The sequence below is a fragment of the Cucurbita maxima genome, unplaced genomic scaffold (assembly GCF_002738345.1).
Source record: "Cucurbita maxima cultivar Rimu unplaced genomic scaffold, Cmax_1.0 Cma_Scf00003, whole genome shotgun sequence".
Classification (NCBI taxonomy): Eukaryota; Viridiplantae; Streptophyta; class Magnoliopsida; order Cucurbitales; family Cucurbitaceae; genus Cucurbita; species Cucurbita maxima.
This window is the reverse complement of record NW_019272019.1, coordinates 4,666,369-4,693,332: the sequence shown is the minus strand read 5'-3', so window position 1 is coordinate 4,693,332 and position 26,964 is coordinate 4,666,369. Positions and strand designations below refer to the sequence as shown.

General features: G+C 35.7%; 3 protein-coding genes and 3 non-coding genes across 6 annotated transcripts; 5 read left to right on the top strand and 1 right to left on the bottom strand.

Annotated features, from left to right (window-relative positions):
* The first annotated feature begins 3,203 nt into the window (after window positions 1-3,203).
* LOC111476039 lies at window positions 3,204-4,470 on the top strand. Its single transcript, XM_023119978.1, has 2 exons — window positions 3,204-3,443; window positions 3,783-4,470. The coding sequence occupies exons 1-2, from the start codon at window positions 3,270-3,272 to the stop codon at window positions 4,326-4,328; spliced, it is 720 nt and encodes a 239-aa protein (XP_022975746.1). The 5' UTR covers window positions 3,204-3,269; the 3' UTR covers window positions 4,329-4,470.
* A 1,543-nt stretch (window positions 4,471-6,013) lies between these two features.
* TRNAM-CAU lies at window positions 6,014-6,085 on the top strand. The gene has a single exon. It is a non-coding gene; the product is annotated as a tRNA-Met (tRNA).
* A 457-nt stretch (window positions 6,086-6,542) lies between these two features.
* TRNAM-CAU lies at window positions 6,543-6,614 on the top strand. Its single transcript has one exon. It is a non-coding gene; the product is annotated as a tRNA-Met (tRNA).
* A 532-nt stretch (window positions 6,615-7,146) lies between these two features.
* Window positions 7,147-7,218, top strand: TRNAM-CAU. Its single transcript has one exon. It is a non-coding gene; the product is annotated as a tRNA-Met (tRNA).
* Window positions 7,219-7,683: 465 nt separating this feature from the next.
* LOC111476023 lies at window positions 7,684-17,695 on the bottom strand. Its single transcript, XM_023119975.1, has 19 exons — window positions 17,492-17,695; window positions 16,065-16,139; window positions 15,749-15,976; window positions 15,455-15,541; window positions 15,287-15,376; window positions 15,066-15,192; window positions 14,842-14,933; window positions 13,435-13,603; window positions 12,887-13,008; window positions 12,306-12,434; window positions 12,072-12,170; window positions 11,934-11,991; window positions 11,778-11,853; window positions 11,570-11,699; window positions 10,217-10,374; window positions 10,013-10,085; window positions 9,734-9,925; window positions 8,821-8,914; window positions 7,684-8,711 (listed from the first exon to the last, which is right to left on the bottom strand). The coding sequence occupies exons 2-19, from the start codon at window positions 16,137-16,139 to the stop codon at window positions 7,861-7,863; spliced, it is 2,850 nt and encodes a 949-aa protein (XP_022975743.1). The 5' UTR covers window positions 17,492-17,695; the 3' UTR covers window positions 7,684-7,860.
* An 822-nt stretch (window positions 17,696-18,517) lies between these two features.
* On the top strand, window positions 18,518-24,643 carry LOC111476583. The gene is made up of 15 exons (XM_023120303.1): window positions 18,518-18,812; window positions 19,326-19,453; window positions 19,601-19,672; window positions 19,753-19,866; window positions 20,365-20,433; window positions 20,512-20,568; window positions 20,658-20,711; window positions 20,793-20,855; window positions 21,223-21,285; window positions 22,388-22,552; window positions 22,643-22,798; window positions 23,646-23,726; window positions 23,828-23,889; window positions 24,091-24,217; window positions 24,320-24,643. Exons 1-14 carry the CDS (start codon window positions 18,629-18,631, stop codon window positions 24,167-24,169), a joined length of 1,347 nt encoding a protein of 448 aa, XP_022976071.1. The 5' UTR covers window positions 18,518-18,628; the 3' UTR covers window positions 24,170-24,217; window positions 24,320-24,643.
* Window positions 24,644-26,964: the final 2,321 nt, after the last annotated feature.

Genomic DNA, 26,964 nt, shown 5'->3' with positions numbered 1-26,964 from the left:
GCCCAAAACGTATCGTCTGATACCTTCACAAACCTTAAATTTAATTTAAAATCATAAAATAATTTCACCAAGAAAAATAAATAAATAAAATAAATTACATGGTCTATAGACGTTTTTTTTTTTTTTTTTTTTTTTTTAATTCTTTGGCATTTTTTTTTGTCAGATTAATAAAAACTAACCAATAATATTTCTATAATAGCTCATAAAATAAAATTAAAATAATCGAATAAGAAAATTATATTCCTAACTTTAATTTCATTAAATTAGATTCTAAATTATAACACAAACAAAATTAATATTCTATATCAATAAGTTTCTAGATGTTTGAGGATTTATGGCTAGTTACGGTGGTATCTAATAATAATATATATTTTTTAATATTTGGATATTTTTATTTATGAATAGAAGCAGGTATGTAATAATTTTATGGTATGGAGGGATAGGTCGCATTCAAGAAAGCAAAAAATATTGGGCTTATGTGGAAATCACAAGGCATTAAATGGAAATAACTGTCGGCCACAAAATTCTCCAAATTCTCAACCTTCCTTCCACTTACAATACCTTATATTCGCTCCCTGTCACATTTACATACCGAATTTTCATGGACAAATGCAATGTTTTTGCCCAATCATTTTTTTTCTCTTAAATTCTATTTTTTTTTAATTTTTAATTTAGTTAAATAATTCAAAAGTAATAATTATGGTTTGGAAAATTGAGGGACTATTTTAATTATTATATATATATATATATATTTCTGTTTCTAATTTTGGGAAACAGGTGTGTACTAACTTCTATTTGACATTAAAAAAAAATATCCATAAAATACAACAAACGATCCATTGTTTATTTATTTATTTATAAATATTTCAATCCTAAAAAAAAAAAAAAAAAAAAAAAAGCTCTTAAAAATTTTCTTCTTAATGTACCATTCAATTATTGAGTTAGGAGAATCCTCTTTATATAATAATTAGAATAAAATATATATTTATAAGTTTATTTGTAATTAATAATTTACTTTATTATTATTATTATTATTACAAAAAGAATTATTCATATTTCATGATATATCAAAAAGAAGAAAAGGCTAAGGTATCAAAGATTAAAGGGAGATTCCATCTGACAAATAAATAACAAAGTTATTAAAAAGAAATAATAATAATAATCAAAGGCTCAATGATGGGAGCTATAATGGTGGTAATGAGTCAGAAACAAAGTATGGGTTATTTTATTTGGTAACCAAGGGTGCCACGTGGAGAACATCGAAATAGATCGGTGAGATTCTGATTAGGCGTAGAAATTGATAATTAGGAAATTTTTATATTTTTAATATTTTATGCAAATTTATTTATTTATTTATTTTAGATAACAGCTCCATGTAACATACCCGAATACTATACGAGCATATTCGATGATAGGTAATATTTTACTCGGGTTAGTATTTGTGCGATATGTTTTGAATTTAACGTATATTTCAAGGTTAATTTTGAAAATATTATAGATAAATAATAAAATATTTAATTAAATATATGTGCATGGCTTTTGAATAAAATTTATGAGCAAGAACCAATGACTTAGAGTCTCTAATGGATCTCCTTTTTTTTTTCTGTTTTCACCCGACTCTACCTAAATTCTTGTCCCACACTACTTATATATACACACTAAGTAAATAATATATATATAGAAGTGGGGTCGGGGTCGGGGTCGGGGTCGGGGTGGGAGCGGAGAATGTCCCTGGTTTTGTTAGATAATATGAAGAAATTTCTTCTAACTCCTTCTCGAGCTTAAACGAGGATTTTCTGACCCATGGTTAAATGGACATCTCTAATCTGATGGGTATTCATGTCGGGTAAATGTTTACGATTTAGCTCAAAATAATAAAACGATGAAAAGAAGAGAGAAAAAAATAAAGAACAAAGATGCTATACGTTTTCCTTAAGAATTTTGCCCAAAAAAGGGTTATTCCACGACTCACCAAAGAAGGTATTGTAACAGCTTAATACAAAAGTTTAAGGGCACTTTATGTGCCCAACTAACTTTAGAATCTAATAATTGGAGGGTGTAATTTTCCATTGACAATTTTAAGATATAGTTTTATAGGAATATTTAGTTTCCTATTCTTTTTTATTTGGACTTATGCATATTTTGAGGTATAACAAACGTTCCATTGCTTATCATATGATGTTGCATGTGATTATTTTTTAAATAATAATAATATTATTAAATAAAATATATGATATATTGTCGAAAAAAGAGACCTAACTAGATTCCCAAACCATTTGTAACGACCTTAGTTGATCTAGTGGAAACTCTTCCCGACCTTCTGTTGACTACCCAATTTCCTATACCTCAAGAGAATCGAGCTGATCGAGTGCTAACAACTTTGCGTTTCTTACTTAAACCTAAATTTAGTTAGCATCCCGTAATCTCGACGAACTATAAATTCTTTCTTTCTCTTCGAACTTAACCATATGAGATTCTCTAACTTCTACCGTTTTTTTAAATGATAATTGATATTTTATCCTCTTTTAGTTAGTACTTTAAAAACTTTATGAAAATTACAATGTAACAACCCAAGTCTACAGTTAGTAGATATTGTTCGATTTAGCTCGTTACGTATCTTCATCACCCTATTTAAAATCTCATATGCAATGTTTCTAATAATTGTTATTATTATACAACATCTCGCTCCCATACCTATCACACTAAACCCAAAATATCAAATCCATCAATATTAGAATATTATTTAACAAAAATTTTAATTATCCCATAAATAGGCTATGACGTGTCATCTAAACTTGATTGGAGATGTATCGGGTTCGTTCAAATTCATATACTTTCTACTAAAACACGCAATAAAATTCATTTATCAGTCACTCAAACTATTCTCTACGCAAAACTAACCTAAATTTAAACATTTTTAAAAGTAGCATAAAACGACAAAAATAAACAGGGAAATTATGAAAAAAGAAGTGCTTTTGTGGTGTAATGACATTATTATTATTATTATTATTATTATTATTATTTTCTTTAATTTTTTTTTAAATAAATAAAAAAAAGTTGTGTCCTCAATTTCTTGACCAACTGAATTACGTGTTCAATCAAGTCCACATGCATCCATGGGCTCCTATAAATAAGTGCTTTGTTTCTGCAGCCACATTGGCAGTGGAAAGGGCTGATCTAAAGAGAGAATAAGAAGTATTATTATTATTATTATTATTATTATTATTATTATTATTTAATCAATAATAATAATAATAATTAAATAATTAATGGGGGCAGAATGGAGGAGCTGTTATTTGGACATAGTTTTGGTTCCTTTAGGGTTTTTGATGAGCGCTGGATATCATGCATGGCTTTGGCATAGAGTTCGGACTCAGCCTTTCACTACCCTCATTGGTATCAACACTAATGCTCGTCGTTTTTGGATCGCTGCCATTTTAAAGGTCAAATTTACACGTTCTATCTTGTAAGAATTATGTTATCATCTTGACGTTTTTTTTCTTTGAGTTTTTTTTTCTCCCGAACATATTATAGTTCAATATATGTTGTAATCTATGGCTTTTAGGTATTTTTGAAAGAAAAAAAAAAACTTGCTTTTCGAGTTTATTATGATAGTAAAGCATAATTTCAAATTGGTCGGATTTGAATATAATCGAGGGAAGATTTGAAGCTTTATACTTTGTGAATATCTTTAGCTGGGTGAATTATGCTCGGGATGACGATTCGTGTAACTTTAGCTACGAAACTTGAATTTCTAATAATTTTTGGGATGAAATTGACAGGATAATGAGAAGAAAAACATCCTGGCCGTCCAAACCCTAAGGAACATGATAATGGGATGCACCCTAATGGCCACCACTTCGATTCTTCTCTGTATGGGGCTAGCGGCAGTATTGAGCAGCACATACAGTATAAAAAAGCCTCTAAACGACGTCGTTTATGGGGCCCATGGTGATTTCATGTTGGCTCTTAAATACGTGACTTTGCTCACACTATTCCTCTTCTCCTTCTTCTGCCATTCCCTCTCCATCAGATTCATAAATCAAGCCAATATTCTGATCAACATTCCGCCCGGCGCCACCGCCGTCACCTCCGGTTACATCTCCGATCTCCTCGACAAAGGCTTTATTCTCAACACCGTCGGCAACCGCCTCTTCTACGCTGCCCTGCCGATGCTCCTCTGGATTTTTGGCCCTGTTTTGGTCTTCGTTTGCTCTGTTTCCATGGTTCCTGTGCTTTACAATCTCGACTTTGTTTGCTCCGACGCTATCGGAAAACGGAAAACGCTCGCCGCCGGTGACGCTAATGGCGAGCTCAGTAATGTTTAGAGATTCGAAAAATGGTTGATTTGGTCGGTTTCTCTGTTTGGATGTGATATTTGTGTGTAAATTGATCGGTGTTTGTGTCCGTAGGTTTTGAAACTGACTTTTAAATGGGAATAATTGAAATGCAAATGTCTCTAATTTCTTACCACTAAAATAATTTTGAATTTTTTATTTGGGTTAATTTAATATGGGAGATGCATATTTTCATATGATATTCATAATGAATAAAAAATATAAATTTATTAAATATTAAAATATATTATCTAATTAATATATATTTCAAATATTATATCTCAACAATATAATAATTATTTATGCTTTAATATTTTATAATAATTTGCTCTTTCTTTTTCTAAATTACATGATGATACACGACATGCTTAATGAGTGAAAAAAAAATAAAAAGTTTAATGGCCGAACTTTTTTTTAAAAAATTAAGAAAATAAATTTTCAGGCCAGTGTTTTGAAACAAGGTGATAATTGATACGATAAAATGTGTAACAATTTAGACCACATAAATAATTTACCTAAATTAGATATGGTATGTTTTAATCCATCTAAGCGAGAAGTACATGCCTTCTATTAATTTTAGCATTTTCATCGGTTCAAATGTTCTGATCAAGAGAAAATTTATAGTAAACTCCACAAATGGTTAACAATAAATAAAAAGCACGGTACTTGACTTCTTTTTTTGAAACTATAATACCAATAAATTAGAGTGACGCAGTAGAAACGTGGTAGGCCCATAACTCACACGTCCCAAAATCGAAACTTGGTTTTGATATCTATCCTTTGAATTTCCTAAATTAGTCGATGCATGTTTTAATCTATCAAAGATAGAGATAAGAAAATTTATAATAATCCCCCACAAATGACCCAAAAGCTCGCTTCTTCTTTTTAAAACTATAGTACTCAAACAAACCAGAGTGGCGCAGCGGAAGTGTGGTGGGCCCATAACCCACAAGTCCAAAGATTGAAACTTGTCTCTGATATCTCTACCCTTTGAATTACCTAAATTAATTAATGCAACAATAAATAAAAAGCTTGGTACTCGACTTCTTATTTTTAAAACTATAATATCAACAAATCAGAGTGGCGCAGCAGAAGCGTGGTGGGCCCATAACCCACAGGGCTCTCTGATATCTCTACCATTTGAGTATTATAATCTATCAAAGCTAAAAGGTAAGAAAGTTTATAGTAATTGCCCATAAATGACCAACAATAAATAAAAAACTCGGTACTCGACTTCTTTTTTTTAAAACTATAATATCAACAAATTAGAGTGGTGCAGTGGAAGCGTGGTGGGCCCATAACCAACAGGTCCCAAGATCAAAACTTGGCTTTGATATATCTCTACCCTTTGAGTATTATAATCTATCAAACCTAAGAGGTAAGAAAATTTATAGTAACCCCCAAAAATGACCAACAACAATTAAAAAGCTCGGTACTCGATTTCTTCTTTTTAAAACTATAATATTAACAAATCAAAGTGGCGCAGCGGAAGCGTGGTGGGCCCATAACCCACAAGTCTCAAGATCAAAACTTGGCTTTGATATCTCTACCCTTTGAGTATTATAATCTATCAAAGCTAAGAGGTAAGAAAATTTATAGTAATCCCCAGAAATGACCAACAATAATTAAAAAGCTCGGTACTCGATTTCTTCTTTTTAAAACTATAATATTAACAAATCAAAGTGGCGCAGCGGAAGCGTGGTGGGCCCATAACCCACAGGTCCCAAGATCGAAACTTGGCTTTGATATCTCTATCTCTATCCTTCGAGTATTATAATCTCAAAAATTTATAGTAATCCCCAGAAATGACCAACAATAAATAAAAAGTTCGGTACTCGACTTATTATTTTTAAAACAATAATATCAACAAATCAGAGTGGCACAGCGGAAGCGTGGTAGGCCTATAACTCATAGGTCCCAAGATCGAAACTTGGCTCGAAAGCGTGGTGGACCCATGACCTATGACGTGGTGGGCCCATAACCACCCATAGGTCCCAAGATTGAAACTTGGCTCTGATATCCCTACCTTTGAGTATTAGGAAAATATATAGTAATCCCTAGAAATGACCAATAATAAATAAAAAGCTGACTTCTTATTTTTAAAACTAAAAGGTAAGAAAATATATAGTAATCCCTAAAAATGACCAACAATAAATAAAAAGCTCGGTACTCGACTTCTTATTTTTAAAACTATAATATTAACAAATCAGAGTGGCGCAGCGGAAGCGTGGTGGGCCCATAACCCACAGGTCCCAAGATCGAAACTTGGCTCTGATATCTCAACCCTTTTAGTATTATAATCTATCAAACCTAAGAGGTAAGAAAATTTATAGTAATTCCCAGAAATGACCAACAATAATTAAAAAGCTCGGTACTCGATTTCTTCTTTTAAAACTATAATATTAACAAATCAAAGTGGCGCAACAGAAGCGTGGTGGGCCCATAACTTAAGGTCCCAAGATCGAAACTTGGCTCTAATATCTCTACCATTTGAGTATTATAATCTATCAAAGCTGAGAGGTAAGAAAGTTTATAGTAATCGCCCATAAATGACCAACAATAAATAAAAAGCTCGGTACTCGATTTTTTATTTTTAAAACTATAATATCAACAAATTAGAGTGGCGCAACAGAAGCGTGGTGGGCCCATTAACCCACATGTCCCAAGATTGAACTTCTTTACCCTTTGAGTATTATAAACTATCAAACCTAAGAGGTAAGAAAATTTATAGTAATCGCCCATAAATGACCAACAATAAATAAAAAGCTCGGTACTCGACTTCTTATTTTTAAAACTATAGTATCAACAAATCAGAGTGGCGCAGCGGAAGCGTGGTGGGCCCATAACCCACAGGTCCCAAGATCGAAACTTGGCTCTGATATCTTTTACCCTTTGAGTATTATAAACTATGTACTGAATGATCTAATTTAGTTAAAGTAATGGAGGTACTCGACTTATTTTTTTGAAACTGTAGTGCCACTCATCAGAGTGGCACAGCAGAAGCGTGGTGAGCCTATAACACACATATCCAAGATCGAAACCCCTTTGATATCTCTACCCTTTGGAGAAATACCATTCACAAACTTTATCCCTTTCCTTTCTCTTTCAAATCTGAAAGCATTTCAACTATCATCGGCTGACTGAAATCCCATTTGCTGTCTCACAAAATTAGGATAACAAAAACAAAGACATCTTGTCGCGTACCAAATACTTTACAAGGTGTGATATCCCACCATCTCAAATCTTTGACCGCCGACCCCAATAATAAATATTGGTTCTGTTATTTTTTCATGGTTTCTGAATTAAATAACATAGGAATATGAAATATAATGTCATTATGCAAATAATAGGGTGCCTGGATTTCATCTTATCGACTCATCAGAATCCTAACATTTGAGTGCATTATAGATAATTGTTTGATATTCATAAGAGTTTGCTATGCTATAATAACTTGTAGACTATGATTTTGATAAGTGTTGCATCAAAGGTTATGAGTTGTATAAGTATGGAAAATTTTGTTCTTTCATCCTCGGTTAATCAAAGGAGCTTCCACTCTACCATGCTGTCCAGAAATCCCGAGCGCTGAAAATTCTTCTGGCAACGGGATATTCAACTCGGAACAAACGAGCTGAATTATGCTGGCAGTGACATCCCCAATAGACATTTTGTTGAGGGTCACGGACATGGCAAACCTGTGTTCAATGTTACAAAAACCTGTGGATCCACCCATTCCTGAATGGCCAAACCCAATAAAAGAACCTTCCTTTGATCTCAACCTTGAGAATCCTAACCCAAACTTGCCATTTGGAATGGTCAAATTCTCGAATTTTCCTATACCCAAAAAGGCATCATGAATTCTGGGGTCTTTGTACATTTTGCCTACAAACTTTTGTCCAACTCTTGTGCTGGGATCATTGGTAGGGAGCCTAGTGTAACCAGTATTGCTGAAGATACTATTATTTTCAGCTGTTTCGGGGGAACTTGAGTTCTTTTCGTGGTCGTTATTCACGTTGGTACGACTGTCCTTACTTTTGGCAGCTTTCTGCTTCTTAGAATTCTTGACAGAAAATTTGGGGATGTGAGGGTGGCTTCCAAGAGGTGGTTGGGATGATGAGGAATGTGGTGGCGGTATCACGCCTCCATCGGCCAGGGCTGCGTAATAACGTGCCAGTGCACGAGCAGAGCAATGTCCATTAGCAGCTGGTATAATGGCACGGCGAGTATTGAGCATGTTAAATAGAGGTGTCAAAGTTGTGGCAAGCTGGGCAATCATGGCCGGCTGGAAGGTGGAGGGTAGTTCAGGACGATTGATCCCAGTGAACTTTTGAAGATCGTCAAGATTTGGTGTTAGTGTTGCAAGACGAGATTCAACTCCTGGAAACAAGCAAAGAACATTAAAAAAGCTCTGCAACAGTTTTTCTCTTAACTGGTAGAAATTATGGTTAAAAATGCAATAGATTGAGAGGATGCAGTAAAGGATTACCAGGAGGGATTCCGATGTACAGCTCGCCTTCTACATGGAGTGGGTAAACTAATGCTTCTTCGAGAATTTCCTGGAATTTCTTCCCCATTGCGTGCTGTTTCGTTTAAGCAGATTAAAACCAATGGTTAACATGTTGAGGGATGAGTGATAACCAAGCACCACAAATATTGTCTCCTGGCTGATCAATGTATTATACTTTCTTTACCATACAATTAACCAACGCAAAGAACGATAAAATATGGATCGTACTTTATCCACAAGATGTACAAAACGAGATAGGGAATAGAATGTAAATATCCCTTAAAACGTGTCAAGAGAATTGGTGAAGGACAGCAATAGATAGGCAAACCCATGACATCGGTTGGGGAGGAGAACGGAGCATTCTTTATAAGGGTGTGGAAACCTCTCCCTAGTAGACTTAAGCCTGAAAGAGAAAGCCCAAAGAGGACAATATCGGCTAGTGGTGGGCTTGAGCCGTTAATAAATGGTATCAGAGCCAGACATTGGGCAATATGCCATCAAAGACGCTGGGCCTAAAAGGGCATGGATTGGGGGTCCCACATTGATTGGAGAAGGGAATGAGTGCCAACAAGGACGCTGGGCCCCGAAGAGGGGTAGATTGTGAGATCCCACGTCGGTTGGAGAGGAGAACGAAACATTATTTATAAGGATGTGAAAACCTCTTCCTAACAGACGTGTTTTAAAAAGCTTGAGGGTAAGCCCGAAAGGGAAAGCCCAAAGAAGATAATATCTCCTAGCGGTAGCTTGGGTCGTTACATGAAGTAGGAAACGATTTTACTAGTTTGAACTCCTATCATTTTCCTTCCCAACTTAGATTCCTCAGAAGATAATAGTCTTGACATTAGAGTTATACCCCAATAATTTAATTGAATGAAAGAACGAAGGACATTACCTCAACGATCCCACCACATAGCCAGCCATAGGATAAATAGTGATACAACTGCTCCTGCCCAGGTTCAGTCTCTGGCGTTGATTTAGCCATGCAATTCAAACATTCCTCCCAGTCACAAATTAACAAAGGATTTTCCCTCGCATCTACCGTGGCATTATGCAGACCCGACGTGTGGTTAAGCACGTGATAGACCTAGAAATAAAATCCAATAATAGAAAAAATGTCTTTAAATACACTGCAGCAACATACAAAGCAACTTTTCGGGGAGACTATGTGTACCTTTATTATATCTTTACCGTTCGATCCAAAGTTCGGCCAAATATTAGAAACATTTTCCTCAAGATTCAGTTTCCTTCAAGATAATTCATAAGAGGAAAAAAAGCAGTTTCAGTAAATGAAGGCACAGCACGGCCTATTAAGGACATAGAGCATTTTATACGGACTTGAAACCCTCACTTAACTTGATATAAATTCTGGTCTTACCCATTATCAACTAGCCAATGCAACATTCCAGCTGTGATGCCCTTTGTTACTGAGAACACTGGAAAAAGACTATCAGGTTGAACGGGACGAGGATCGTATCTCCCTAGAACGCCAGCAGCAGTATCGATAATGACCTCTCCATCTTTGTAGGCACACACCTAACGGAATTGTATCATAATTCAATAAGAAGAGAAGAGTGGTAATATAGCATTTATGGGGAATTGAAGGGCGGGATTTAATTGCTATGCCCAATCGATCGTTAGTGTACCAACCTCGTACTCAACTGCTACTTGGCCATGAAATGTTAACTTAATTAATCAAAGAGGTAAGTATGGAAAATCGAACCGACTTATCTTGCAAATGCAAACGTAAATCAGCAAAATCATGTTTTCTATCAAACATTGATATTTACCTACTTGCATGATATATATACACACATATGGAGTGTGAACCAAATTCACGACCAGTAGATATTGTCCTCTTTGGGCTTTCCGTTTCAAACTTCCCCTCAAGATTTTTAAAACACGTATGCTAGGGAGAGTTTTCCACACCCTTATAAAGAATGTTTCATTCCCCTCTCTAACCGATGTGAAATCTCACAATCCACCCCCCTTCCGGGACCTAGTGTCCTCGCTGACATTTATTCCCCTCTCCAAATGACGTGGGATCTCACAATACACCCCCCTTCGGAGCCCAGCGTCCTCGTTGGTACTCGTTCCACTCTCCAATCGATGTGGGATCTCACAATCCACCCCCTTTGAGGCCCAACGTCCTTGTCGGCACATCGCTCGAGTCTGGTTCTAATACCATTTGTAATAGCCCAAGCCCATCGTTACCAGATATTGTCCTATTTAGGGTTTCCCTTCCGGGCTTCCCCTCAAGGTTTTTAAAACGCGTCTACTAGAGAGAGGTTTCCACACCCTACGTTCCTTTCTTCAACCGATACGAAATCTCACAATCCACCCCCCTTCGAACGCTGCGGGACCCAACGTCCTCGCTAGCACTCATTCTCTTCTCTAAACAATGTGCGATCTCACCAAAGAACATACAACTAAATGATACTTTGAACAAATTTTCAGGATCCACAATCCATGTTACTATTTGGATTCTGAATAATTGTCAATTCAATCACACAGCTAAATACTATGGGCCAATCTGAGGTGCATGCTATATCTACTTTTGCATGCAATGAATGTAATAGATTGCACGAAAAACGTTGCTAAATTATAAACAAGAATTTACCAAAACCGAAATTGCAAATATGCAATGAAATTTTGCATTAAACTGCACTTCGACATACCAGAAAATGGTTTAATTACACAGTGGCATATATAATAAAGATGTGATACATGCCTGGATTCCAAGTATTTTATCCTCATTCCCCAGCTTGATTAAGAGTTGTCTCAGCTTAGATTCCACATCAGAATGGGCAGGTGTTCTCCAGATCCATTGATCATTTACGTTTGGCTCCTTGCTAATACTTCTGAAACATCCAATATTAAACCAAACTGAATGTAAGACGACGCACCAATAATCACACAAACGTCGATTCGGAACTCACCCTTGTAGAACAAATTCAGCAAATGGTCTCATGATCTCTAGATATACTATGTGCACATCCATCAAGGAAGAAAGACCTGCGTCGATCTCTCGAAGCTCAGAAAACACGAATCAAATACTTCAGCAAGTTAAGACCAGTTAATGTTTAAATATATACCTCTTAGAAGATTAAGGACCCTTGCAAATATTATAATATCACCAGGAAATGCATCAACCTGTGTAAAAGATGGGCTCTCACCATTTGCAAACACAGACAATCATGACACAGATATCATTAGAAGCTATATCAACTTACAGGATTAAAACGTTTAGCCTCCTTTTGACTCATTTTCATTCTTTCTTGTATTTCCTTCACGTTCTTTGATCTTTGCTCTGTCATAGCTCTAAGGGTGACCTGTAAAATAACTGAAGAAGTAAAAATATGAACCTAATTTATTCGTAGGACTCGTGATGAAAGATATCAGAGAATGAAAATTTGTAAATGACATCAGAGATAATCCTGACGCTCAAGAGCTTGGGATGCACTTACCTGCGATTCTTTTGCAGGAGTTGTTGCTCGAAATAATACATTTGTCACCATCATTGCTTGCTCCGGCATATCAAGACGCAACTTAAGTCCCATTTCGGCAAAGGAAGATAGAAGAGCAACATGGTCACCCTATCAAAGAAGATGTTTACAAATCGTTTCCGCAAAGAACTACAAACCAACTAACTCTCTTACCAACTAGCTGTCTTACAATAACAATAATTAACTAATACGATAACAAACTGCATTATAAAGTTCGTTAAACAAATTGTCGATGGAAGATAAGGAATGTAAGCACATAAACAAACATGGATGTGTTTTGAGCTTTTCTTTAGGAGATAACTAGATAAAGACGAGATCTAAAAAGTCAAGGAGGATGACTTTCCCCGTTTCAAGCTATGTTATAAACAATGGTACAAGCAGTAAATTGATCAAATATGTTTGTAAAACCAAAGCCTACAGTTGACTTAAAACACTAGAAGAGTAAAATGCAGACAGTTTACTGTACCAAAGGATCGAAGGAAATCGTAGTTCTGAGGGTCTAATTCGTTAACATTTTACCCAAATAATAATATCGTACAAACCTCTGCAGCTGCCAAAAACATCTTTGCCAGTGCTAGTTTCATGGTGTTTGGTAATTTCTTTGTAAGCCCAAAGTCGAGCAAAATTGGACGATGAGGAGGTTCCTTGCTGATGAGAAAATTCCCTGCACAAAGCACCGAAGAAGGCACTAAAACAACTATTGTATTGCGATTGTTACATCCCTAACATTTCCAGAAGGTCAGTCTGATGATTCTTGTACTAATCCAACTTCCTCGTATTTTTTCTTCTCTTACGTGTACATGTTTTATCTTTAAATTCTAAGGCTGTATATATCAATTGATATATGAGAAATAAGAAGTTTCTTTCCCCAAGAAACCATATTACAAATTCATGACAGAAAATATCATGGAACAACAAAATGTTGGGCATTGCCTAATTCATTTATATAATGAAACTACAAAATATTTGGGCATTGCCTAATTCCTACATTAATGAATTATTTACCAGAAATAAATCTTCTACTGCTATTTTTTTTTTATTAATCTACATTTATTTACATTAAAACGATTACGCATAGATGAGAATGTACCAGGATGGGGGTCGCCATTGAAAAATCCATCGACATAAATTTGGTGTGCATAAGCGCGTGTGATATCTTCAACAATTTTTTGTTTGTCGATACCATAAGCTTCCAGACTAGCAGAGTCATTTAGACGTATGCCATCCATATACTCCAAAATTAGAACTTTCTCTGTTGACTGCCACAGAAACCCACAGAACAACAGCTACATAAGCGACCTAATCTTATGCATATGCAGAACTTGTAGACTTGCTTGGAATGGAATATACAGTAAGCGTTAAACATGTTGCTAAGTTATGAGCACAAATCAATCCTTAAGATAGTGACTGTGATCTTGTAGACTTGCTTGGCATAGAAGTATATGTATCCTTTGAAATCTTTTCATATAAGCTAAAAATTGGGAAGCCTTTAACATGACTAATGTTTCCTCATTACAGCAATAAAACTTAAATTTAAAATGTTTTTTTAAAGAAAAGTTTAACAATTGGGAAGGAGAATGAAGCATCCTTTATGAGGGTGTGGAAACCTCTCCCTATCAAACGCGTTTTAAAAACCTTGAGAGGAAGCCCGAAAGGAAAAGCCCAAAGGGGACAATATCTGCTAGTTGTGGACTTGGGCTGTTACAATGGTATCAGAGCTAGGCACCGGGCGATGTGCTTGCGAGACGGCTGAGTCCTGAAGGGGGTGGACACAAGGCGGTGTGCCAGCAAGGAAGCTGTCCCCAAAGGGGGGTGGATTGGTGGGTCCTACATCGATTAGAGAAGGAAACGAGTGCTAGCGAGGACGCTGGGCCTCAAAGGGGGGTGGACTATGAGATCTCACATCGATTGGGGAGGAGAACGAAACATCCCTTATAAGGTGTGGAAATCTCTCCCTAGCATACGTGTTCTAAAAACCTTGAGAGGAAGCCCGAAAGGGAAAGCCCAAAGAAGACAATATCTGCTATCGGTGGGCTTGGGCTATTACCAACGAACTATTAACCTGAGACGGTATTATGTGTGTTATCTATCGAGCTATACTTTGAAGAGCAATTTACCTTTCTAATTTTAGAAATCTTTTATCTCAAATACGTTGTTGTTCAAGAAGTTCCTCAAAAGTTCTTTAGCTCTCTTGAGCCTGTTCTACATGGTACAAATATATAACCACTAATCAATCTTAGAGCTGCAAAATGCACTCTTCCCCGTTGGCTTAAAAAGTAATTCATGCAAATCACATCCAGCCACATTACACCTCTTTCTATCGCAGACGGATTAAAGATTTTCATTTGTCATTTGTCGGCCTATAAATATTGTAATGAATAAGATTTTCCTACAAATTACTTAGAAATAGTGCTACATCCTTATGTCCATGATGATATGCTGATTCAATAGTAACCAGACATTCTAGAAATTTGATGTTATAAGGTAGGAAAATTGCCTGAATAACTTCTGGAATAAAGACATTCACAGTTCCAAGGCCTTTATCGCCATCCGAGCACCCAAGATTTCTAGAAACTGTCCTCGTGTTCTCTACAAAATGAAATAAGAAAAGAGGCAAGTGACAAAGTGAATTAGGTGACTTGAATAACTGTGGATAACATTGTCCTTCACTCAACAACAATAGGGGAAGTGTCTTTTCCAGTAAGTTCAGAACAGGCATACCCGCTTCAAGATTGAAATCGAGTTCTTTGGGAGCTTCTCGGCACCATTCATCTATAATGGGATTAAAGTCATACTGCGGCTCTGCCCAGGCTATCCAATCGACAATCGCCTTTGCATTCTTCAAGTCCTGAAAATAGTCATCAAATGCTCATCAATCAGGCAGAAAGTTCATCAAATATCTCGATCAAACGTCTTAAAGTGTCTATTAGAGCATGCTAAACCTCCAATATAACGGTCTTAATGCCCTCGTGTTGCACTTTGATAACCACCTCCCTTCCATCAAGCAAAGTCGCTCGGTGCACTTGCGCTATCTGACAGAATCAAATGCAACAAAATAAAGGAATTGACTCATTTGTATCCTAAAACTGTCTACAATAAGAGGATCTTACAGACGCAGTTGCTAAGGGAGCTTCCACAAAGTTTGCAAACATATAAGTGATTGATTTCCCCAACTCTTTCTGTATGGTCTGGCGAACCTGTCATGGAACACAAGTACAATTGCACCATTGAAATATTCGAAGACTTTTTGTATGAAAATATTTATAAGGGAGAGGAATGAAGCATGTTTTATGGAGAAATTGAGATTAAAATAAGCATGATAGCTATCAAAAAGTGTATAATTTATGCATCTTTGATCCATTAATCAGATTTCTTTTACAAAAATAAAAAGCACAAAAGAAAACCTCTTGTAAAGGACGAGGAGGGAGAGAGTCTTGTAGCTGTTTGAAAAGGCGTATGTATGCATCGGGGATAACATCTGCTCGAGTAGATAAATACTGTCCAAATTTCACCCACAAGCCTTCCAACTCTATTATCAAACTCAATGCCCGTTTTGCATTACGTTCATGTGCTCTTTCCCATAAGGCTGCTCTTTTAGACTTGCTAATCCACTTCTCTCTTTGTTCTAATGCCTTTGGAAACAACCACAAACATTTTAATTAATTAACTAATTATTATTTATAAACATGAAATACAAAAATAAATGCAGGTGAACTTTACCTTATAATCGAGGTATATCACTAAAGCCAGGCCGAACACTTTCATTCTTCTTCTGTATATGTTGCCCCATGCCATCTAAAAAAATAAGGTCGAGAAGAAGACAACAATTGCTTTAGTTTGCACTTTCTCAGAACGATCATAGAAACTTTAGAATGAAATCCTATAATAAATGAATTTAACTGCATCCTGATAACTTCTGGGAGTTGCAGCCTGCAGGCTACTTAGCAAATGAACCTTGCAACTTAGAATTGATGGGCCTGAAAAAGGCTCGTCTATAAACCTTCATCGTTCAACTCGATGAAAATTCTAAGTGTAACTATTAAAGGACTCAAAAAGGATCTCAAGTCGGACTAGACACATTTTAAGAACCTTGAGGGGAAGCCCACCAGGGAAAGTCCAAAGAGAACAACCTCTACTAGTGGTGGGCTTGGACGGTTACAAATGGTATCAGAGCTAGACTCCGGGCAATGTGCCAGCGAGGAGGTTGAGCCCTGAAAGGGGGTGAATTGGAGGTCTCACATCGATTGGAGAAGGGAACGAGTGTCAGTGAGGACGCTAGGCCTCGAAGGGAGTGGATTGTGAGATCTCACATCGGTTGGGGAGGAGAATGAAATTCTCTCTATAAGGGTGTGGAGGAGAAACTTTTTTAAAACATTGAGAGGAAACCCAAAAGGGAAAGCTCAAAAAGGATAATATCTGTTAGCGGTGGGCTTGGACGGTTACAAATGATATCAGAGCCAAACATCGAGCGATGTGCCAGCAAGGAGGCTGAGCCCCGAAGGGGGTGGATTGGGGGTTTCCACATCGATTGAAGAAGGGAATGAGTGTAAGCAAGGATGCTAGCCCCGAAGAGGGTGGATTGTGAGATCCCACATCAATAAGGAAAGAGAACAAAATACTCTTTATAAGACTGTGGAAACCTCTCTCTAGCATACACGTGGAAAAGTCCAAGTAAGACCATATCTGCTGGGCTAGGACTAATACACTTTAATTTCTCATCCGACAGCCTCAAAGTCAAGAGCAGAAGCTTAATCCTCTAAGCGGCGAATAAATTAAGAAATTGGAATGAGTGAAAACACTGTTCCATCCATTGCGTGATAAGTTAGGCTACTTTGCTTTCACCGATTTCAACTAAATTAAGCATCGCTCATCACATAATGACTTCACACATGCATATTAGATAACTATGAACATGATGATCCTTAGAGAATATTGTGTTCTCTAAGGATCACTTCACCGATTTGATAAAAAGCATCAATTTCAACAAACAAAAAGATTCCGAGAATATTCACTGAAGAATCACTTCACCGACAATAGAGATTTCGGAAATCGCCGATGAAAATGACGATCCTTACAATTCGAGCTTAACTATAAGCATGTTGATGCCTAAAATCGTTAAAAAAGCAGCGCGAAAACTTATCACTAACCTGAGGAATGACTCGGAACTTCAGAGGAGGAAGTTAAATCAGATAAATCAGGGGAAGCTGAGAGTCTCGAACCACGGCTGCTCCAAGAGGAAGAACTATGCAGAATCAAACGAAATAAGAGTCGAAATTTCGCAACTCGATCAGAATTTTGTCGTTTTCAGTCCTTTTCTTGAATTTGACTTTTCTTCCTCTTCTTTTTCCTCGGTTACGTGGTCTGCAATCCCATCACCTAACTTCAACAGATTTATTGCAATCTATTACCTTAGCTAAAGCCAATCAGAAATAGACACGTGGACTGTTGGTCCCGATGTGGCAGCTTACGTGGAATACTTGGGTTTCCTTCTTCGGAAAGTATTGAAAGTAGTACGTGGACCGTCCCTTTGCCGTACGATTAGAATATTGGGAGATGTTTGGTTTACTCTTTTTAAAATAAAGAAAATTGGTTTATAAACTCAGATCTATCCTAATAAATTAGTCTTTATTACCTTCTAAAAATGTCTTAATTTCTTTTAATGAACCTTTTAGTTAAATAAATCTTAATTAAAAATAATTTTATTTAATTTTTATTCTCAAATTATATAAACAAAAATAAAATAATTTTAAAAATTAGATAATATAATGTAAGTTAATTTTAAATAGTGTAATTATATAGTGAGAAATGGAGTTTTAATTAAATAGTAACTATCTGACCTAAATATAAATTAATTATATATCGTTTGATATGGTAAATTTGAATTATAATTATTATATGTTATAATTTGTTACCTTTGAGTGATGAATAATTAATTTTTTCTAGGGCTAAAAAGGTAATTTTATTATATAGGGAAACTTAAATTAAATAGTAAAGTTTGATTTATATAGAAAAATATTAAAAATCATAAGAATTAAAATAGAATATACGATTTTATACTAAAAATGATGAATAAACAAAAGGGTGCAAAAAGGGGGAAAAAAAAAGAAGATTAAAAACAATAATATAATAAAATAAAATAAAGGTAATCACAATTATCTTGTGGAACAGATGACGACAAAATAAAAGTGCAGTGGCTAGTTTCAAGTTTCAGTTCTGAACTTCGAAGAGTCTGTTCATCTTTTGTTCCATTCCTTTGGAGTGTCTGTCCAGAGATTTGAGCTCCCATGGCGATTTCAAAGCTCGCTAGTCTATCTATTTTTCTTGTCCTGGTTTTCACGCAGGTCCCCGCCAATGCATCGGTTGATGTAGAGGCGGAACATGTAGTTGAAGTCATCAGATCGGATGATCCCGAGGTTTCTGATTTGAAGGTTGAATTGGACGAGCTTAAGTCCAAGATTCAAAAGCTTGGTTAGATTTCGATTATCCTTACTCTAGCTATCGTTTCGAATAAGTTTTAATGGCTATTTTGTGATGTCTGAGAAAAGAAAAAAGTGAGAAGGAAATCTAATTGCATGGAGAATTTAGATCAGTTTATTCGAGTATGATTTTAAGATTCATGGAGTCGGTAATTTAATATTGTCTGGCCAGATTTAAAACGCCATTTTGCTTTGTGTTTATATGTATCTGATAGATAGATCTATTGTGAAGTTATTTTTCAAGTTTTTGGCAGTAAGATATAGGAATTTTAGAAGTTGACAATATCGGTGTGCTATATCTCGAAATCTGGGTTCCAATTGTTTGTTTTATTGTTGATTAGTTGAGGAACAAAAATATAGCATCGAATTATACGTTAATTTTCACTCTTGTGAGTGTCGAACAATGTACTGGATGATGGTTGGGCAGATTTCTCAAAATCTAAATTGGTATCCTTTTATTCATGTTGTTTTGGTTGCTAACGCTTGCCTTTATCCAATGCTGAAGAATCCCACCTTGATGAAAAAAGCCAAGAATTGAAGAGGAAGGACGAGACAATAGCTCAGAAGGAAAAGATCATTAGTGCCAAGCTAGATAGCATTTCGTTGCTTGAAAGTGAGATTGCTTCTCTTCAGGTTTGTGACAGTCTAGGCTTTAATCTTTTAGTCTTTCAGGATGGTTAAATTGTCACCCTCTGAACACACTCGATCTTGCTGCCGTAGTTATCTCTAAAAAATGTTTCACTCAAATGCTGAATTTTTTAAAACTATTGTCACACTTAGAAAAAAGGGCAATTAGACGCGGAGGAGCAGGTTGTGAAGGTGTATGCACGTGCTCATGAATTAGAAAGACAGGTGAGAAATGAAAATCATTACTTTTATTATTATAATTTTAAACCACTGTCTTCGCTTGATGATGTACCACCCTTCTGCAGGTCGATGATCTCAAAAGACAATTGGAGATGCTGAGTGGGGAGAAAAAATCCTGGGAAACTCTGGCAAATGAAGCTGAGAAGAAAATGCAGAAAGCCATTTTAAGATTAGAGAATGTAAGAAGTTATTTCACTAGTTTCTTCTCCCACACTGCTGGTTTTTCATGACATATGCCCAATGTAATTATTTATCCGGTGTTTCCTGGGTGTTCGATGAATTGAGCACATACTTATGACACATGCTTTCCTAAAAAAATTTTACTCCATGCAGGCTTCATTTAAATGCTTTAAACTCTCTTATTAGATTTAGATTTTTATCACTTTTCTGACAATTGTTTATTTTGCAGATTCTTAAATATGAAATGCATGATTTTTGTTCTTTAGGTGCATTTTCATTACAGCTAATGTGTCTGTAAAAAATTAAAATCAGTTCAGTGTATAAACTTCAGTCAAGTAGAGTCAGATTTTCTGCTATAATTTTTCTTTTATAGGATGTAGTTTTTCTTTTGAAACTATCTTTCTGATTAAGATAATCTTGCTTTTATTTTTTCTGACACCAACTTTGTACACGTTATGAAAATTCCTGATATTGGAAGATATTTTTTACTTCAACAGTTCCAGAAGATTCATGAAGAACAGGAAAGTAGAATCCGTGTAACTGAACGGGCTCTTGAAGTAACTAAGGTACTTATGATGCTTCTGAACTTATTAACGACAGTGACGTTTTGTTGTATATTCTTATATTTTTTTAAAAAAAATTAGGAAGAGATGAGGAAGGCAAAGTTTGAGGCAACTTCGAAAATTAAGGAGTTAACAGAGGTAATGTGTTTGAATAATATAGAGTGGTGGATATTATTTTAGATGAAACTTCAATTGTGAGGGGGATGCTAACTTTATTTCGTCCGCAGGTTCATGGTGCATGGCTCCCGCCTTGGCTCGCTTCACATTATGGCTATTTTGAGGTAATGCTCTAGTATTTTTTTTGTTTCCATTCCCTAACTTTTGCTCCTCTGAGTTCTGTTCTGAAGGTTTACTCTTTGCAGTCTTTGATCAAAACACATTGGAATGAGCATGCAAAGCCTGCAATTGATTTTGCAATTCAGAAGGTAATATTATATAAGCTTCACTTCCTGTGAACAATTTTGACAAGAAAACAAATTGCAGGTGGCATCCACCACCCCCTGAATTCACTGGTTTGCAATCATAGTTTTATTAAGGTGGAATTAAATTATGTCTTCTGGCCTCTGGGATCTGTATGAATTGAGCTAGTTTAGTTAATGCTTATAATTCTATAGCTCGAGTCTGAAAATAATTGAATTTCTTGGCTGTATGCTCTTTTTTTTTCTTTATATGCGTGTATGTACGTGTGTACACATTTTTTTTTTTTTTGTTAGTAAGCCCATATTTACTTATAATCTAGTGTATGATTTAATACTTTAATCAGCTACAAGTCATGTTTCCAATTTGCTGCAGGCTTCAGATAAGACGGCGCAAGCAGCAAAATGGGCTGAACCCCACGTCAAAACAGTGAAAGTAGTAAGCCTCTAGTTTTTATTGTCTACTTGTTGTGCTTTGATATCTTTGAAATTGACATGGTATCTCAATTAATGATGGTCTGGACTTCAATTCTCTAGTATCTTAATTCAATAGCTCAACACCTTAAAGTTCACATATTTTACAATAGAGGATGCATTATGCAATATTGTAGCTTCACATTCTTATACTTGTAAGGTTATTTCCCTCCATGATGCTCAATCAAGAGTTTTCAGTATATCGTGTTATGCAATATTGTAGCTCCTCATTCATATACTGTTAAGGTTCTCTCCTTCCATGATGCGCAATCTAGAGAGAGCTTTCTGTAATAATCAGAAAGCACCGATTTCTCGTCCACTTAATATGCTCACCATTTTCTAATTCTTCAGGCCTATTAGTTTAGTCACAAGTCTGTATAAGAATCTTCCATGAATGAGGACTCTACATTTGTCTTCGGCTAAAAAATGTAAATGCTCGTAAATAGTTCATCCCTGGTTTGTACAAGATTGCTGCTAAAAGTTTTGTCAGATAGGATATATAAAGGTAATGCATAGTGTCACAATCACACTCTTATGGCAATGGAACAATGATTGTTCGACACTTTTTCTAACCCAGCGAACAAGTCAGCTGTATGAAAATCATAAGTCGTGGACAATTCAGACGTATGATTGAGAGATAGCGTTCAGAAAATGTGAGAGATAAAATGCGTTGAGAACAATTTGTAAGAAAGCAATGTTATAGGCTAAAAGCAAATAAGCAAAATCACAACTTTGATAGCATATAACCCAAGTCGGAAGAATTGACGACTTGTCACATCCCTCTATAGTACATTTTAGTCTTAGCGGGTGTAGACATGATTTTGGTGAATAGTCATACACCCCTGTATTGACACGATTGGGATAGTTAAGACCTAACTATACATGAAAGTAAGTAAAAAGGGGTTTGGAACGCAAAAGATTTGTTACCAGGCTGCTGATTTAAATGAGAGCAACAACATTGTTGATATATATATATTTGTTTCTTTCCTTTTACTGTATGAAGTCTTTCTGACAATATTTTTTCCTAAAGTGGATTGCTCTCTCATATGCCATGACGTCGCTTGCAGAAGTATATCCCTGCTGTGAAGGAAAGATGGTTGGTAGTAAAAACAAACTTTAAACCACATGTCGAGACATTAACTATGAAAACTGAAGAATTTTACCAGACATCAAAGAGTGTGATAACTCCTTATGCAATTAAATCTAAAGAAGCTATTGGGCCGTACTATCTGGTATGTAGTCCATACTGTCTTCATTTTTTCCCCTAAATGCAAATGTCTACTATTCACCGCAAATTCTCGTTTTTCACGTTTTGTTGACAGGAAGTTAAGAAATTCAGCAAGCCATATATTGATCAGGTTGCTACTGCTACGAAACCTCATGTCGAGAAGGTTAGGGTGGTCTTGAAGCCGTATACAAAGAAATTAGTTCACGCATACGGAAAATTTCTAAAATCCGCGGCTGTATATCATCATAAGGTACACTTTCATGCATTCTTCCCCACTTCTTTAAGAATTGTAGAGGATATGCATTTATGGACTGTGTTGATGTGCTGGCTTGTGTACTTCGAACTGCCTGCTATACTATCGAGTTTATATACTAATCTAAACATTTGAAAGAAAGAATAAATGGGTTCCGGTTCAGTAGTTCAGTCTTAGAAATCTTCTCTTGCTTGAGTGTTGAAAGTCTTGCTTTTCTTTTCCCTATTCCAAGTCCGCCAGTCTCTTGTTTGGATATCCAGCCCTAGTCCTTCCTCTCCTGTGTTTACTTTATTTATGGATTATCATTATTATTATTTTGGTTGGTGAGGAAATATAGAACGGATCTGATATGGAATAAAAGGTTTGCCCATTAACCCCATATATGTACCTTTCCTTCCATTCTATCACCTAGACTAACTGTTAGCTTCATTATATTATTCATTTCTTTTCTTCGACATTCCTTATTTACTCTCTCAAACAAGATGGCTGTATGGGGAAACAATATGGTAATTGGCTCCAATTTTGAACTCATGCAATTGCAATTGTCTGGTCATGTTACTTAGAAGGTATATTTACTGTTGATCATCTGAAGGTGCTAAAATGTGAGAAGGGTGATTGTCGAATTATCATCAGTTTTTGAATTGCTCAAAATGTTCGGCTGGAAATGTAAAATGTCCCCCCTAATAATAGACTGGTGATTGTTATTTATTCAAGTCAAACTACGCAATACGTGTCGTGTGTGTGTATTATATATATACATATATATTCTCTCATAACCATATTTATCTTTTTCTTGAGATGAAATAACTATTGTGTCTAAGTAAGCCATTTTTTGTTTCTTAAGGTTCAAGGTGTTGTTAAAGAGAACCTAAATAAACACGAATTGACCAGGCCACTCGCAACTAGAGAATTGGAATGGTTTGCGGTATGCATTTTACGTTACTCGACATGATTTTTCCCCCCTTTTTCTTTTTCTTCCATACCCTTTCATCTTTCTAACGTTGAAGTCCACTTAAAATGCTGCAGGCTTCTGCTTTGTTGGCTCTTCCTATTATTGTGCTGTTTAATATGTGCTCTGCCATTTTCTGGTCAGTATCATACATACAGTTCTATGTCGATACAACTGCAACTACTTTTCTTAGTTCTTCCATTGATCTTATGAAATCTCTCCCTCTCTCTCTGTATATATTGAAAAATAGTTCTTTCTCATATATGGATATAATGTATAATTAAAAAACAGTTCTTTCTTATGTACGAATATAATACTCAAGTTTCCTCCTCACTTGCAGGAAAAAAACAAAGAAACCTACTCGAAACACTGCCCACCATGCTCGTCGTAAGGGTAAAAGGGGGCATCCCGACAAGTAGAATGGCAGTATCGTGTTATTTGTCAAGCTCTAGTGGGATCTATTTGAGGTTCGATTCGATCATTCCTAAATCTAAAAGTAATATTCTATGTATAGCATAATCGTCGTCATCTGAATCTGTTTGTTTGCGTTCAATCGTTTGCCGATGCAGTTCACACGGGGGCTTTCGTGGTTATTGAATGTCTTCTTGGCCATAAACTAATAATTAAGTTTTGTTTTCCTTTAAGATGTCCTGCAGAATATTTTTTGATCTTTTGTGCTAGCATTTTAGACCCCTTGTTCTGTTATTCCTGTGTAGTTATCAGGAGATGGTCAGAGCCGATAGCCTATTCAAGTAAGTTAATGTAAAAATAGGACTTCGCTTAATTTTATTGGAGTCGTTTGCATTTTTCTACCCAACTACCAACTCTTAGATTAAACACATGTAACATTATTTCTCTATAAGAGAACTTATCTTGATTTCCATTTGGGTTTATGTCTTTGATCTATAATGTTATTGCGCTTTCTTCGATTTTTTCCTTCCCGTTGCTAATAGACGTATTTGCAAAATTGTTGTTTAACTGTCCATCTAAGCTTAGTAGAAGCGGTGCACAAACTCAACTGATTAAGGTATTTATCATCGAACAAAAGGTGAACTTTACAGTTTTAACCAAAAATTTCACGTTTTTGCATCGAACTTGAGGAACTGATCAATATTTCATATTGCCTTCTGAAAATCTCTTTAGCACTGATCAATCCTCACAGTTCACAGCCCAAGAGCCGTACGATGGCTGGAAAAGATTTAATCGATCCATTAGTTTGAAGGCTATTTGGTCTCCAATAGTGGCTATGGTTGATGGTCAAAGATGGCTACCGTTTATCCAATTCAAAGATTCTTTTCTGAAAATTTGGTAATTCGTTTTGGCTTTCTCTTGACTCTCTTAATAGTCCAATGGCTATGCCGACATCTCCTAACTCCCTCAATCCTAGAATAAAACGACATTAAATTATTTGTTAGATTATTTTGCTAAAATATTTAAATTTTAAATTAACCTCAAGCATATGATGTTTACCGGATCCAATTTTTGTTCTATTTTAGTTTATATACTTTCAACAAATAGTTATTGATATCAATTTATGATTTATCACTAATATATTTACACGAATGTAGTTTGAGTCAGTCCCCTTCGACTGCATCTTTTTGTTCATGAAAATTCTTGTCATTATTCAATCAGTAAATTTAACTTCAAATGACTCATTTTTAAATTTAATGATAGTTCTAAGATTAAATTTGGACATTTGATCCAAAGTAAAGTGTATATATATATATGGTTGAATAGAAAAGCAGAATCTTGAGAGATTTCACAACGAATTCTACAGAGCATCTTACTTTGCTTACAGCTAAAGCAAAGAATTAACTTTTAAAACGTTCAATATTTTGTAACAACGTATTCTTTTCTTCTTCCTTCGAAAGAAAAATAAGAACCGAATAACAAAAACAGTCCCATTGAAACAAACACATAATAATCACAGTAAAGGACTGAACCAAAACTCCAAACCACAATCCAATCAATGGAAGTTCGAAAATGGATACATAAATTTCAATCCAACAATCTGAAGCTCCTGGAGACGATGGATGGATCAGCAAAACGAGCAGAGAAGGATCTGCAGAGATCATCAGAATCAGAGCCCCAATTTTCTTGTTCAAAATTCAACCGATAAGCATTTGGATTATACGAAGAACGCAATTCAGCCGAAGAACAACTGAAGATTCTGATCTTCTCCTTCTTGAATTTCTGCCACAAAATCTGCCATCCGAGGAGCCGTTTGCTTTCTTGTTTATTCGAAGAGCCACAGTTCTGCCCTAACCTGATGCTTTGACTGCGTGAATTGCGCCATTTGATTCCCATTTGCCGATTGAAGCTCTCAAACGATGAACAGCGGAAGCAAAATCGATGAATTAATTGGAGAGAAGATGGATGGTTTAAAAGGGAATTGAAACTCAACTGAAGAAAAGAGCCGCCGAAAGAGAAAGAGGCTCTGTTTTTCCCTCTCTCGTGTGTGGAAATGAAATGGAAAGAGTCAGAGAGTGACACCCTCGTCTGATTGTATAATATATAATTCAATGGAAAAAATGATGGGAGTTCGACAATTAGGATTAAGATATAAACGTGACGATTGGATTCTTATTTGACTTTAAGCCTTCGTATGATACAAAATTGATGAACTCAAAAATGGAAAAAAAAAACATTATATAATTTGAATAGCCAAATAGGTAGGTAACCTGAGAAAAACACGTCTACTTTGAATATAAGCCCTTATGACTTTGTTTTGGGCTTCTCCAACTAGTCTCACACTAATAGATAGAGATAGTATTTTTTATTTATAAACCGATGAGCTCCTCCAACGTGCCATAAACCCATAGGCTTCTCCTGTACCTTGATTATAAACCCATGGGCTTCTCCAACCGGCCATAAACCCATAGGCTTCTCCAACAAGCCAACCGGCCTCACACCAATTGGGATAATATTTCTTGATTATAAACTCATGATCCATAAATTAGTCGATGTACGACCTCCAACCGATAATACCCCTTAAAGCATAGTTATATTGAAATTTAACTCTGATTTATCTTTCTAAGATCGAGGATAAAAATGAGCGATTAATAACCCTTTTCTTATAGATAAATATAAGTAAATATTAATAGTATGGACTGTATTAGATTTTAGGAAAGATATCCATTTATACCTTTATATTTTGGAAATGGTGTGAATTAAATATTAAAAATAATAATTATATCAATATAAATTCAAAAAA